The 14628-nt window shown below is 34.0% G+C and overlaps 3 protein-coding genes across 3 annotated transcripts; 1 reads left to right on the top strand and 2 right to left on the bottom strand.

Moving 5' to 3' along the window:
* Window positions 1–1310: 1310 nt before the first annotated feature.
* LOTGIDRAFT_154483 (hypothetical protein) lies at window positions 1311–5098 on the top strand (the record flags this gene model as incomplete). The annotated part of the gene is made up of 8 exons (XM_009062152.1): window positions 1311–1484; window positions 1719–1869; window positions 2105–2246; window positions 2776–2907; window positions 3276–3448; window positions 3723–3938; window positions 4421–4545; window positions 4835–5098. The coding sequence occupies 8 exons, from the start codon at window positions 1311–1313 to the stop codon at window positions 5096–5098; spliced, it is 1377 nt and encodes a 458-aa protein (XP_009060400.1).
* LOTGIDRAFT_229223 (hypothetical protein) lies at window positions 4920–9927 on the bottom strand. Its single transcript, XM_009062151.1, has 7 exons — window positions 9577–9927; window positions 8710–8963; window positions 8323–8469; window positions 7681–7904; window positions 7117–7365; window positions 6724–6898; window positions 4920–6322 (listed from the first exon to the last, which is right to left on the bottom strand). The coding sequence occupies exons 1-7, from the start codon at window positions 9845–9847 to the stop codon at window positions 5873–5875; spliced, it is 1770 nt and encodes a 589-aa protein (XP_009060399.1). The 5' UTR covers window positions 9848–9927; the 3' UTR covers window positions 4920–5872.
* Window positions 9928–11394: 1467 nt separating this feature from the next.
* On the bottom strand, window positions 11395–13954 carry LOTGIDRAFT_154481 (hypothetical protein; the record flags this gene model as incomplete). Its single annotated transcript, XM_009062150.1, has 6 exons — window positions 11395–11503; window positions 11860–12027; window positions 12409–12573; window positions 12764–12931; window positions 13412–13556; window positions 13918–13954. 6 exons carry the CDS (start codon window positions 13952–13954, stop codon window positions 11395–11397), a joined length of 792 nt encoding a protein of 263 aa, XP_009060398.1.
* Window positions 13955–14628: the final 674 nt, after the last annotated feature.

The raw sequence follows: 14628 nt of genomic DNA, 5'->3' as shown, positions 1-14628 counted from the left end.
GCGAAAAATATCATTAAACAAAGTCATTAGCAAGTAAGGTCATTAATAAGTAAAAATCATTAATGATTATAACACATAGATACAGCGTTCAATATTTATACATTGCTGTTTTTACATGTCACTAAACATCGTCGTCAAGCTGGCATCGATTAGGCCTAATATTCTCATTTTTCTTTTCGTTTAAACACAATCGTGGAATTTCTTTACATATCCTTATACATGCTAGTTTAAAAACCATTCATAGTCTTATATAAATCTGTTTATAGGTAGGCATAATTTGTTTGGAAAAATAAGATAGAACAGGACTGGAATAATTCTGCCTAAGAGAAGACCACACCCTTGCATGCATTATGCACCTTGACTTGTAAGCCTTTTGCATAAATATAGAAATTCTGAACTTCAAAACACTATCCTAATTCATAATTTTAATTATTAATTTATATTATAAGGGGGCGTTTTCTTCATTCAGTCGTATATCAGTAGGTCTAATAATTAAATATTGCAGTTCTTTTCCTTATGACAATCTTCGTAGAGCACCTTGGGCAATCATTCAGAATGACAGATATCTAGGTCCATAAATGTGAGAAAATGAAAATCAAATACAGACCTGTCAAATTAAGTGTGAAATCCGATTATTTACTTCGAAGTTTTTAATTACCTCGTTAACTGGAGCAGTGATGGATTGTCAACCGTAAATAATCAAAGGGGTGTTTCCGTATGATCACGTGACGGGGGAAATCTCTGACGTCATAGATTTCGGCGCCATGTTTAAAGTTGGGAATTTCCTCAGCTGAATGAATGTAACACGAAGAAAGAAAAAAAACTTGTTGATGAAATTTGAGAGGTTTTGTAAGTGTTTTATTATAGAATAGGTTAGATTAAGGAGTCATTATTACAAATCTTCCATGGTTTAAAACAAATAAGACTTATAAAAAGTGAAATGTGAGCAATCAATGGCTCTGATCTCACTACTTTTTTATGGTAATTCGGAATACCTTGCAAGATTAAGAAGATCAACAAACACAAACAGTGCAGACAAATAGGCATCCGTCGCAGATGTTCAGTTAGCAAAAGAATAGAAAAGAGCTATGATAATCTTTGCTTAAGCATTAATTTCATTTTAGTCTACCCTATGGCTATGGCTACATTTTTATTGATATTTTGCAACATTTTCTTTTTCTTTATATGAGACCGGTAGTCTAATTATGTATCACATATGAAGCATCCTTATATTATTTATAATTATATTGCAGACTGTAAATTAAGTAGGCTAAGAAAGAAACCTTCACCAGTGCAGTGACAGTGTCAATATGACAGATAAAACTGAACCCTTTTTTAAACAGTTGTATAAACTGACCCATCATATCGATACTAGTATCAGTGAACTCCATGGTAAACTAGAGGAGAAGGTCGACTATAACTGTGATAATAGTCAGTCTGTTGCTATTTTACATGATACTAAAAAGGAAGTGAGACAATTGAAGGTGGGTAAAAGTAGTGAAGAAATTTGATTAGTTACAGCAGATGTCATCAGATAAGGTAAATAGGTTAATTTGACCAACATTCAGTTAGACCCTAACTGAATTGGCTATATTAAAAATTGTTAAAAATAACTCTTGCAATTGATTGGCATTTATATTCCTTCAAAATATCATGAAGACAGATTTAGGTTAATGTGAGCAGTTAAAGGGAAATAACTCGTTTAATTTTACTTTCAGAAAGAAGCTCAGTCAACTTTCACAGATTTTTCATGCAATGGTAAAAATTTTGGCAGAATTTTATCAGCTTGTCAGAGTTTTATAGATTCCTCTAGAAGTCAGTTGAATAAAATAGAGGAACATTTATCTAGTTATGGCTACACGAGACAAGGTGTGTGTTTTAATATCCTACTTATCTTACTTAGGAGTAGATTTTCACTTTCTGAACATATCTGAAGATTATCTGTTTACATGACTAAATAATGTGCTTAATCAATTGCAAGACTTCCTTTTGAGCTGTTAGGAGTGAAATCTTTCCATAAAATCACGTGTTACAGAAAACTCAATTGGAGTTGATAAAGCAAATGTTTAGATAAGTATATCCATTTATTTGATATGATTTTTAGTTTCTCAATCTAACAAAATGTCCAATACAGCTACAGAAACCGAGAATGAAGATACTGATGAAAATGATGATGATGAAGATGTTGATAATGAAGATTATGATGAAGGAACATATGTTGTAAAAAATGGAAAATCTAAAGACATGTATCCTTTTAGTCTATTCATTTAGTTTAATGTAAAACTGGTTTCACCATCAGATTTTTGAATATGTTCAAAGATATCTAAGTATCATTTATGTTTAATCATGCTAAGTTTAATTTCATGTTTGATTATATTATCCACTATAATAGACATATTGGGAGCAGAAAACTATGAGTTAAATTCATAGAGACATGGATTGTTAATTATAGTTTTATTATAGTAATACACTGCTAACTGACAAACAGTACCAACTGTTCTGTTGATTCCAGACTTATATCTATGTCAGGGGTTTTCAACCTGCTGGTAATTAATTCTAAGATGGTTATTTTGGGAGGTATTGAGGTGCTTTTGAGAGAAAGGCTAAGAGAAAAATATGAAATATTAAGGATTTTGTTATCTCAAAAACTTATAAACTTTTTTTTAACATTTTACATGAATTTGATTTTAGATTTTGAATTGCTTTTGAATATTGGAAACCATCCATACAATTTCTTTCAATCAATTGCTTTATGATTTCCTTAATGCATGAAAGCACGACACCATCTCCAACCAAAAATAAGAAACCTGACCTCAGTAAAACACCTAAATTAGAAGATTTTGGTATTAGTAGTTATGGTATGCAGGCTATGTTTAGATATACACAGAATAAACAACCTTCAGTAAGGTAAACAGATAGGTCATTTTCAGAGGGAAACAATCCCAATTTTAAATGTAGAATGTATTTCATGGAGATTTCACATAGTTGTTAATGATTGCTTTGCTTTGGATTGCTTATTGACTGAAGCATACTCTATCTTTTAGTAGCTTTAAATAGAGGCATGCATGAATTTAATTTCTATTCCTTTTGATATGCAACAGCCAACAAATCTAAATGGATACCAGTTTGGTTGATCAATATGGATGAATTAGATATACATCTTTTTGTAAATTCTAATAGGATTCAATTTACAGATGAAGTCTTTTTGAAGACATGATTTTTGGATAAAAAACCCACATCTTTAGCATTTAGTTTCAAACGATTTATATTTTTAGACCAAGTGAAATAAAAGATGAAGCAATGGAACCACCATGTGGCCATTACCATAATAGGATAGATTCTGTACCCCAGGCATTTCAACATAATGGTCTGACAGTAACACCTAGTATAGTGGGAATGTTTCAATGGCCACCACAAACACCAGATAGTTGTACACCTGCACCATCATGTAGGTTTATTTTACCTTCTTTATTACAAATAGAGTGCTTCTTGTCAGAAACACTGTAACATTAAAGAGACTGTAGTTGTTCTAGTGAATATGTAGATAAATGCACTAAGAACACTGGTTGACGTTTTTGCAGTTTTAAAACATTGGGCTTAATCAAAATAAGAATATTTTGATGTCTGATGTTTAAGCTATCAATTGTATAGGCTTTGAGTCATTGCTTTAAACTATTGATAATATATCAATAATATAACTATCAATTGATAAATAATTTCAGTTAAGAAGGGTCTGTACTATCAAAATAACACATTCAGTCCAGAAGTTTTCAGTCAGAAATCAAAAACATCACATCTGGAAAGTCCAGTACCACCAGCCTTTCGCACACCAGGAATAAATCAGTTGAATAAAGTTCAGATAAATAATGCAGTTCTACCACAGCCATCTTTTACAACAGACCTAGATAGTCCAGCACCTCCAGTCTTTCAAACGCCTGGTATGTTATGTGTGATTTTCATTTTGTATAATGATTAGTCTTAAGAGATGTTTAATGATATTCTTGAACCCTTTTTCAATCCTTTTAAGTCACTATCTCTTATCTTTAAACCTAGAATAATTTTTTCCTTGATTTCTGAGCAATGTTCATTTGAGAAATATTTGTTTTGCTCTGATCAAATAAGTTTCTCAAATCCAAGGTCAATAATTCATATTTTGATTTTCGATAGGTTCATCCTGGGGTAATTGCAAACAGTCACACAAAGTTTTGTCAAAATCTGTCAAGGACTGTGCCTTCTTGAGTATTTACATGCTTAATATTTAATGCGCTTTCAAGAATTTACAATTTTTGTGATTTTCAACAGGGTGCATCATTGGGTGATTACAAACACTCACACCAATTTTGTCAAAAATCTGTTAAGAATTGTGTCTTCTATGAGCTAGAAATTAAACACGTTAAATTACTTACTTACTAATTTACAGGTATGAAATATTCAGGTAATATAATAAAAGAAAGTATGAAACACAGTGAGCTATTAGAGAATAAAGTGAGTCATGATTATATGTTAGAAGAACCAGAATTACCAGAATTAACCATGACATTCCAGGTAGAATTGATTTACGTCTTTGTAACTCATTAGTAAGGAGATACAGTCTTTTTTTTCTCTGCTTTTTCATAGACACATTTGAAATTTTCAATCTCTTCCATACCCTGCTATGGAGATGGCACATGTTTGCTTATGTTCCCTATTACCCTAAGCTTGACTTCCAGGGTGATCAGTGTTTCTTACTCATAGAATTTTCAATGTGTGTGCATTTAGCTTTGCATATCAAGTTTGGCATCCACCATTGACTTACACCCACCATTCATCTATATATCTTTATTGATTGTTTCAGGATATCAGCCAGTTAACAAGTTATAAAAATAAGAAGACTACTGCCACTGCTGAAGAAGTCAATGAACCACAGAAACCTTTAGGATTGAAGGCTAAGTTTGGTTATGATGCAGATATAGCCACTCCACCTCATTTAGAACTACTATCATCAAGATTGATCAAGATGGGTATTGCACCAAGTAATTCACCATATAAAACTCCACCTCAACCCACATTATTGAGTAGATATAGACAGAGAGGCAATCAGGAAAATATTGCTCCTTAATTTTTATCCTGTAGACATTTAGTGGTCTATATAATCTAATCTACAGAGCCCCTAAGGCGCAATTGTAAACATATTTATTTATTATTTCGTTTAAACGAATTAATTTTTTCGTCTATTTCGTTTAAACGAAATAATTAACCCATCTTCGTTTAAACGAATTAATTATTTCGTTTAAACGAAATAATAAATAAATATGTTTACAATTGCGCCTTAGGGGCTCCGTACTAATCTCTTGTAATCTATGTAATTGTTTAGTAGTTTCAGAAACTATCAATTTATTTGTAATCAAAATACAGAATTATTTCACTAGTCAGATTATGCTTGTTCTTCCATTACGCCTGATGTCAATCTACACATGGGTTTGTCAATTTGTAATCTCTTTTAAAAAAAATCTAAGCCATGTTATTGTGGTATTTTGATTACAGCTGTTTTTTTCAAATATTCAGGTTAGTAGACAGACACACACAGTGTATTTTTATAAGGGAAGATTTGTATAATATTTCTCTACAAATCAAATTAGTTATAGGTTGATATAACACAATGACATAAGATGAAATTTATTAACAATAGTAAAGTTATAGCAAAACAAAAAACTGATTATATGGATTGCATTTATAAATAATAACAAAATAAATAAAGGATTATTAAAATTGAATATCATTTTTTAGTCAATCTTGCTTATATATTCATAAATTTTGTTTCGTTTTTCAAATGTTAAAACTTGTATGATAGTAAAAAGGCAAGCTGGCAGTAGACCCGTTTTTATTAATAAAGTTAATTTAGTTTATTTTTTATAAATTCAAAAACTTTCTGGACACCTTCAGCTTGAATTTTTTGTTCAAATGTTGTCAGATCATCGGAGAAGGTTTGAGAATCTGATGATAATAATCCAAATAAGTTGTCTAGTTTGGTTAGATCAGGGCGAGTACCATCAAGTTTAAACTGTAGAGGATCAAACCCTGCTGTCTGGAGTTGGGTCACCATTTGACCTTTAGCATGTTGACCTCTTAAGAATGACACAAAGACTAACTTTGCTGGATATACCTCTTTATAATATTTAGTATATAATTCACAGAAATTCATATTGTTTGCTTTTCCATTTTCTTCTTCATCTGTCACCATGATAAATGTTTTAATGGCTTCTTTTTTCTCATAAAATGGTAGTAAACTGGCAGCGGGTGTGGTTCCACCTCCTGCTACAGTTTCGACAGCTAGTTGTAGAACCTGTAATTAATTACATGTATTCATTTCTTATTGACTGTATTACCAGAAATATATCTTTAGAGTATATGAATCTAACCGGACAAGTTTGTGTCACAAGATATCGAACTTGAACCTAGATAGATCTTCATGGTCCCTTCCTTTTATCATGGCATGTAAAAAGGAAGCCACAGTGACTCAGTGGAAGTTTCCTTTGCTTGCAAAAGATCTGAAGTTTTTTTTGAATGTTGTTTGAAATGGTTACATTGGATTGAAAAGGATAAGGAAATGTGAGTTGGTAGCTTTGGTAGCCTATGCTGTCTTGTATAAAGACTAATTATTTAATTGTGTTTAAAACTCATTCCATAGCCAGTAAGACATATTATTAGTACAATTTGAGAATGTTCCAGTTATAAGTGTATTACCTGTTCAATTGTTTCTGGCATGTAGGGGGCATCTCTGTTAGCTGTGTTAAAGAAAACCAGTTTAGCTGAGGTAATAGCTGTTAACAAGCCGGCTATAATGGTACTTGTTTTAATAGCTATCTCCATTGAACCACTAGCATCACCAATTACTATGATAGGAGCTTCCAATGGTAGTCTGAAATAAAACATACAGTACATTAAAATATGGACCGAAACATGGTATAAACATCTGGTATTGTTATTTTTGTAGTATCTTATTTCATTTTGTCCTAATGATAAATTCCTTAGCAATGTCAGAGGTCAGTCAACCCAATCGTACTCATACAGACAATAGTTTGGGCAGTGGTGGAATAATATGACCAATTATGTGATAATATTGTACACCATTCTCACCTGATAGAAGTGAGCTTCCTCTCTCCTATGGGAATCAAATCTTTAAGAAATCGAGCTTTGTTCGCCTCTGTATTTGGTGCTGGTGGCTGACCATATCTGCGCCGAGTTGTCTGCAGGTTTTCGCGGATTATTTTAAACGTTAACAGCCTTTCCAGTAGTTTACCATTTGGTAGATTTATTTCTTCACTAGCCTGAATTCTCTGTTGAATTATTACATCAACTTCGTCACATATCAAATCTTCATACCACCTGAAAGAACCAAATTGCACTCTAGACCTTTGGTGTGTATGTATGCATGGTCTGTGTCTGTTCAAACGGTCAGATATTGTTAAGAAGTTGTGCTCCAAAGTTGAACGAGCCAATATTTGATAAGCTGACAATACAGAAAAATATCCCTGTGTTATGCTGCAGATGCTACAGGTGCGTTTACCTTTTCCGCTAATGCCTCATTCTGTTATTGTTTAAGATCCTCAAAGATGCAAGATATTTGTTTGAATGTATCAATTTTAAAGCTGGTTAATTTGTGTTGTTTTTGAAATGTTCCTGAAGAATTATAATACCTACCACAAGACAGTATCAATTTTAGGTTCATAACTGGCAATTCTGGCTTTTGATTTTTCTGTTAATTTATCTTTAAATGTTTTGATATGACTGTATGGAACGTCGAATTCTGCAACTAAATCATTAACATTGTCAGCTGTTACATCTCGACATCTTCTTACTAATGAGTCTTCTGGTGCGCTTTCTCCGAAACAAAACGGCAAAAACCATGGCAGAGCCTCAAAATCCTGAAATTATGAAATGAAATTAAACTTCTATACTACTTTTACTCTTGATTTTGCCATACTTTAGACAATATTTTGATTAACGGAATTGTCTTGCCTGTACGGATGTTTATTAAACAGTGGTTGATTTAGGAATTTATATGTTAGTTCAAAAGATAGTGAAGTTTGAAATAATCCTGTGCTATGTTTTCGATTCAGCCAATGCTACCATAGCGTAGATCCAGTTAGGTTTTTTGCGGTCTGTTTTTGTTAGGCCATAGGCAGTTCCGCATTTGAATCTCGACCCCGACCGTTATCCCTCCATTAACTCGATCTGCTCTTCATGTGTACCCAGCAGTTCCAAGAGACTGCCGTCGCAACTGCTATTGTCTTCGTGTGTCGCTTCTATATCGTTTCGATTGTAATTGATGTATATACTTACTTTTGTTGGATGGAAATGGCAGATATCAGCTAATTTCTTCCAGGGGTCTTTAGGTAGATGCAAGGCATAGAATTGTAGTTCCTCTGTTGTGAAGGTTTTGACCCATTGACTAATATGTTTACAGAGTGCACCGCTCGCTGTACCTACCTACAAACATATAGCATATTAAGTTTATATAACAACTCCCTGTTCAAATCGCACTATACAAGGTATACATCACAATTGCAAAAAGTCGGCAATGAATCCATTAGCTTTACTGGACCATTCAAGATGCAAAGGAATGGCAATGCCACTTGTCGTGATGAAATTCACGTAGGTACTTCAAAAGAACAGAAAACATGATTCGGTTGGTGTATTGAATGATGCGCAAAACGTTTTATTACTTACCGATGGCTTTATAGCCTTTAAATTGTCGATGTCTCTCTTTAGTATCCCCATTTTTTGCCCTTTAACTTTTGTTCCTGATAATTCAATTCTCTTGACTCGTTTTTCCAGGACTCGGATCTGTCGCCCGGAATCTAACAGTGTAACAGCTTTCAGCACCTCCACTAACCCCATCTGTTCCCTATCAAAGAGGAAGGCCTTAGCCAGATCATAATCATTTCTAGCCCATGCTGCTGCTAGTGCTCGTATTTTAGCATCTGAAAGAAGAATTAATATCACAATATCCTGTCATATTTCTAGACTTGAAAAGTACAACATAAACATAGTGTGAGATCTTTTTAGAAACGGTTTCAATCTCGTCTTTTCTTTGATATCAAGCAATAGATCTCGCATGAAAACTTGCCATGGTGTCATTTCTAACTTTATGGCGATTCTAACACTGAGTTTAGATATAAAACAAAATGAAATCCTGGTCAAGGCCTATATTCTACCCCCTCTACCCCCCTTGCCAATTGTTCATCAAATAAGTCTTGTAGGCATATGAACATTACTATCTGTTGTGATATACATGGACAATGAACCCTGCTATTTAATGTTGGCTATTTAATCCTTGTTGATTATGGTCTTGTTTATACTTATTCAGTGTTGTTACTCCACGAGGTTCGTGTAAGGACACGCCTGGAAATGTCAGTATACTATATGCAATAATATGAACATAATTCTATGTTGATTCTAGCAGAGATGTAGAGTAACACATAACCTATTAGTCGTAAAGCGACATAAGAGAGTGCCCACACCCTGCATCGCTGGCGAGTGGCGCGATAGTAATATTTAGCCTTCCTAAATGATGTATATATATCGACCACTTACTTTGAGTTACCACAATACTTGTGGCTTGTAGAGTTGCTAGAGCTGCAGCATATCTGTCTCTGTTGGTTTTCTGAGCAGTTAAATGGTCATCAAAACTGGCATTTGCTATGAAGAACTGTTTTGGTTCGGTTTCAACGTTGTATATTGTAGCCTGTGCTGTTTGACGATCGTTATTGTCGGAGTGGATATTTCGGCGAGCTCCACCACGCCCACCGCCCCTTCTTCGGCCACCACGTGCCCCTCGTCCCCTTCCTCGGCCTCGTCCACGCATTTCGTTTTTAAAATACAGTTGAAAGAGGTGTCTTGATGTGAAGATTAGGACCGACAAACTTCTCTTCTGACTATCGTCTGCTATACGAATTCATTATAATGTTTAATTGTGTTGATCGTTGTATTTATAGCAACTGATATTGCGCCATGCCCTGTAAACTTGTGGACCTCGGATAAGAATATAGTCCGGGTGTATGTAGACATTATTTTGTTTAATTTTGATGGTCAATATATCTTTTGTTTGTATTTATTCGAGGCATAAGCTAAAAGAAGTTCGCATTCAAGTAAAATATGTGAACAATCGAGTTAGTCCGCATTTCGTCTGCTAGCGCGTAGTAATACATCAGTGTAAATGTCGGCTATAGTTAAACGATTTCCACTCATGTCATCAGAAATATACTATTGAAGAAACGTGGTGAAACATCAGAATTTGTTGACGTGAGCATAAACGTAAAGTATCTGGAAATTACTAGATTGTTCGACATAAAACGAATACATCAGTTCTATATCTAATATCTTACCATGTGGGCCTATATTTATTATCATAGGATAATGATGCAAACCGCCTTGTGTCTTCTGTACATAATTTTTGAACTTGAAGCTACAAAACACTTTCGTTAAGACGTTTTTCTTTTGATTCTCTGGTTTCTAGGAACTTTCAAATTGCCCTTCGATAGATTATCCATGAAATTCGTGACGTCAATTATCATGTGTATTTTGCTGACGTGTGACAGAGACCTTACTCGTATTTTGGGGTATTTTTGTGGATGGGATGGTGGAAGGGTGGTTAAGTCGAAATTTCGATGGAATGTGGAGCTATCAGAATATCAAACCATGTCTTATCCAAGAGGAATACGTTGGTCGAGTCCCTATATTTCCCTATGAAATTATTCATGGAAATTGTTGTCTTTTTGGTTATAGTGCTCTGATATTCCAGTGTTAGGCTAATTGTGGTCGTGGGTCACCATAGTTACTTCCCTTAAGTTTCGGTATTTCTGCTCCCTGTGATTGTTACTTCTTGTCCCAATGTCGATTTATAAAACTAAGTTTACAAATACTGGTGTGACGTAGCCTATCTGACTTATTGTATTTATTGAGCTCTTGGTATATTGAATAATATATTTAATAATAAATAATAATTATATACGTTTCATATAACATCAAAATGGAATCTGATGTGACAATCGTTAAATTGTCATTCATCCACGTATATAGGCCTAGCGTACATAGCAGGCTAATTGAAAACTGATTACAATACAGCTCTGACTATTTCTGTTGCTTGGACGCAGTGCTGTTCACTCCATGAAATTATGACAACATCCTTCACATTGATTGAATTGGTGAACATAAACTACTTAGAATGTCGTTAGATCTTAAATGGGTGGTGTGGACTAAGAAACGAAATGCTGGAGCTGAATTTCAATTAGACATAAGAGTAAATGTGTGGCAGTAGACAAGCAATCAGTTTTCGTTTCATCAAATAAAGGCTTTGATCCTTCTAGTTTTCTCCACGTAAACTTTGCTTTAGCCTGCACTGGGCACACGAATTTAAACATTATATATAATATATATGATAAATACCAATAAAGCAGGTATTTTAGAAATTTGACTGCATGCTGAACATCCACCCTCTTCAAAATTGGGCTCCTTGCCATTTCTGAAAAAAGTAAATGTGATTTGTGTTATAAGTTTGTCATGCTAGATATGCTGTCTATAGCTTTCAATCATTATAGTTTACTGAAGTATGCCATTTTGAATTATCAACCGACTTTTACACACTTGTAGCCCACGAAAATCCCACCAGTCTTTGTCCGTCCCTGCCTATGGAAGTCTTAACAACCTGCGTTGCTGCCAATGAAAATCTTATCAGCCCGCGCATGAAAAACTTGCCAGTCTACGCCACTACCCATTAAGATATTTCCAGTCTACGCCACTGTACGTAAAATTTTGCACCAGTTTACGTCGCTACCCATGGGAATATTCCAATTGCATGCGATTTAGTATTTTACTTACAAGCAAATGGCTGCTAACGCCTCACATTCTCCTACAGCGATATGGTCAGGACCATCACCCAAACAATATTCAGTTTTATCAGCACTATTACATTGTTGAGTGGCATTATATCTACCACAATCTACTTTAGCACAAGCTAAACCAGTTAAATCTAACGTCACATCCTCACTAAAAGTAAAGTTTTATTAGTTATAATGACTTTTATGATGGGATGAATTTTTGAAAAGTCCCAGATTTGAGCTCCATCAAAATCATGTCTTTGGTCACTCTGTGGTGAATGGCCATTCGTATTAAATTTAATGGGTACAAAAAGTCAAATTTACCACCTATCGTTTTTTATCTGAAAAGCTAAGTTGTTTCTGTTTCTTGGTTGGCTGGCAAGTTAACGGTCGTTCCCAGCGCTGAAGGCGCTAAAGTAATGGGTATTTTCGAACGTTTAAAGATTCCCCGTTCTTGATTTCCTGCGAAAGCAAACAATTTCTCTCACCCATTGAAATTTTGATAAAAGGAAAAAAAAACAAATCTTATGTTTTTGATTATTCTTCTTACCTGCAAACAATTTTTCCGGCTTGGCATAATCCCGCAATCTTTCTACCATCCGACAAGCAATATTCCACAAGATCGGGTCTACAGATTTCATTCGGATCATGGTTGTCGCAATCAATGGACGGATCCTCACAAGAGTTCCCAGATGCATCAATCTCTAAATTGTCGCTGAAAAAAAGTCATTTTCTTTTAAAAGTAAGTAGACCTGTAATAACGCTGAGTGGATTAAAAGAGAATCGGAAGTACCACTGCTGTTATTGTGTTTTGCATTGGGAAAACATCGCAGATTGCAACTTGATAATGTGACGTAAGCAATTCAACCAACTATTCAAATTTAGTATTTCTAATGTATACTCACACACAGTATTTACTTTTAGCAGCACAAGTACCAACAACTTTTTCACCATTAGTAAAACAATATTCTATCAGGTCTGGTAAACAAGGGTCAATTGAAGAATAACCAGTACAATTAAATGTATCACTTGATTGACATGATGCAAACGATTCATCTATCACTTTACTTTCACTATTGAGGAAAGAAGCATTTGAAATGAAAGGTGATTTCATTTTAGTGAAAATACTCCTTAAACAATTCCAATTTTCAATCAGACGTCTGTGGTTCCTGCAATTCCACTAAATCACATAAGGCCTTCGCGATTTGTGAGCGGAATTGCAAGAAACACAGACGTCGGATTAAAATTGAAATGGTGCAAATTGAAGCTATCGGTACCCCCAACACACATAAGAATTTTAGAAAACTCCCTTTAAATAAGTTCATGAATATACTGAGTATTTTACATGGTCGACATCATCAACTTGTGTTCACGTCTAGTAGTCTGCGCCCGCCTAAAGATCGATAGATCACTAAAACCATTTTAAATTTTCGAGAAATTTCGTCAAAGTTTATACCTGGTATAGATTAGAAATTAAGAAGTTTATATATATGTATATTATAATATACATCTCCAATAGAAATGCTCGATGTTAAAAAAAGCGATGTACTTACTTACAAACCATATGAGAGGCTTCACAAGAACCCTGAATTAAAGTACCATCAGTGAAACAAAATTGCAAAAGATCAGGTTGACATATCAATGGATTATAAGTATTGCAATCTATAGCAGATGATATTAATGGAGCAGCTCCAATACCTGTAAGAATAAATACCAAATTACGATCATACATTGATCACCAGTCTTACCTGACGAGTTGCAATTGACTCAACAGCACAATTACTGAAGAGTCAAAACCATTTCCCATATTTGATTTGACGATTTTACATCTATTTCAATTGTAAAATATGTGCTGCTGGATAGGTCACTTTGCAGCACACCTATCAAGCACAAATTGAATTAAGAAATATGTATTTAGTTATATTTCGCTGATAGTTTCGGTGATTGGGTCCTTTATAGGGGACTATTGTCCTTCGTTTAAACTTTGTCTGATCTAACTATCTAAGGTTCCTTTTAAATAAAAGCAAATCACATTTTTGCATAGTTCACCAAAACTTACATAGAAAGAGTGATAAATAAAAACGATGAACACCCATCTTGTGATTCTGAAATTCTAATGTCATAAAGATTAATGTTGGTCAGACTTAAATACTCTACTAAAATTACGACCATGAAAAGTTTAAATTTACATAAGAAATTTTAATGTTTATTTGGGTAGTCTTGTCTTCGCACGACAAATAGTTGTAAATTTTCAAAACTCTCCAAATATCGTGAAAAAATACATAAAAACAGTTTAATATCTGTAATATGTGAAGACCTGTATATTTACCAAGCATTCGACCTTAATAATTCATATATAGTTCATATAAATCACATCGGCATACCCATCAAAATATACAAATAATACTCGATGGTTCACTTGAATATTATTCAAGAAGTCACAAAACTTATATGAAAAAGAAACCACAACCATATAAAATTCTATGTGCGACATGATAACAAATGCCCACTTGCGGAAAGAAATATTTAGTGAATAACTGAGAGAATATACATGCATATTCATATTGCCACCATAATAATTAAAAATATGACCAAAAAAATTCCACTTGCCTATGTCATATATTTCCATCTAAAAATATTCCTGACTGGACTAATTCACACAATAATGGTTTATTCTGGCAATGATTTTTCCGGGATTTAACAGTGTAAAGCGATTACAAACTGTGTTTTGCCTGCAAAAGCCTCATTTCTTGAAACACAGAAGTTTGTA

The sequence above is a fragment of the Lottia gigantea genome, assembly GCF_000327385.1.
Source record: "Lottia gigantea unplaced genomic scaffold LOTGIsca_5, whole genome shotgun sequence".
NCBI classification, from domain to species: Eukaryota; Metazoa; Mollusca; class Gastropoda; family Lottiidae; genus Lottia; species Lottia gigantea.
This window is presented reverse-complemented; position numbering and strand designations above follow the sequence as displayed.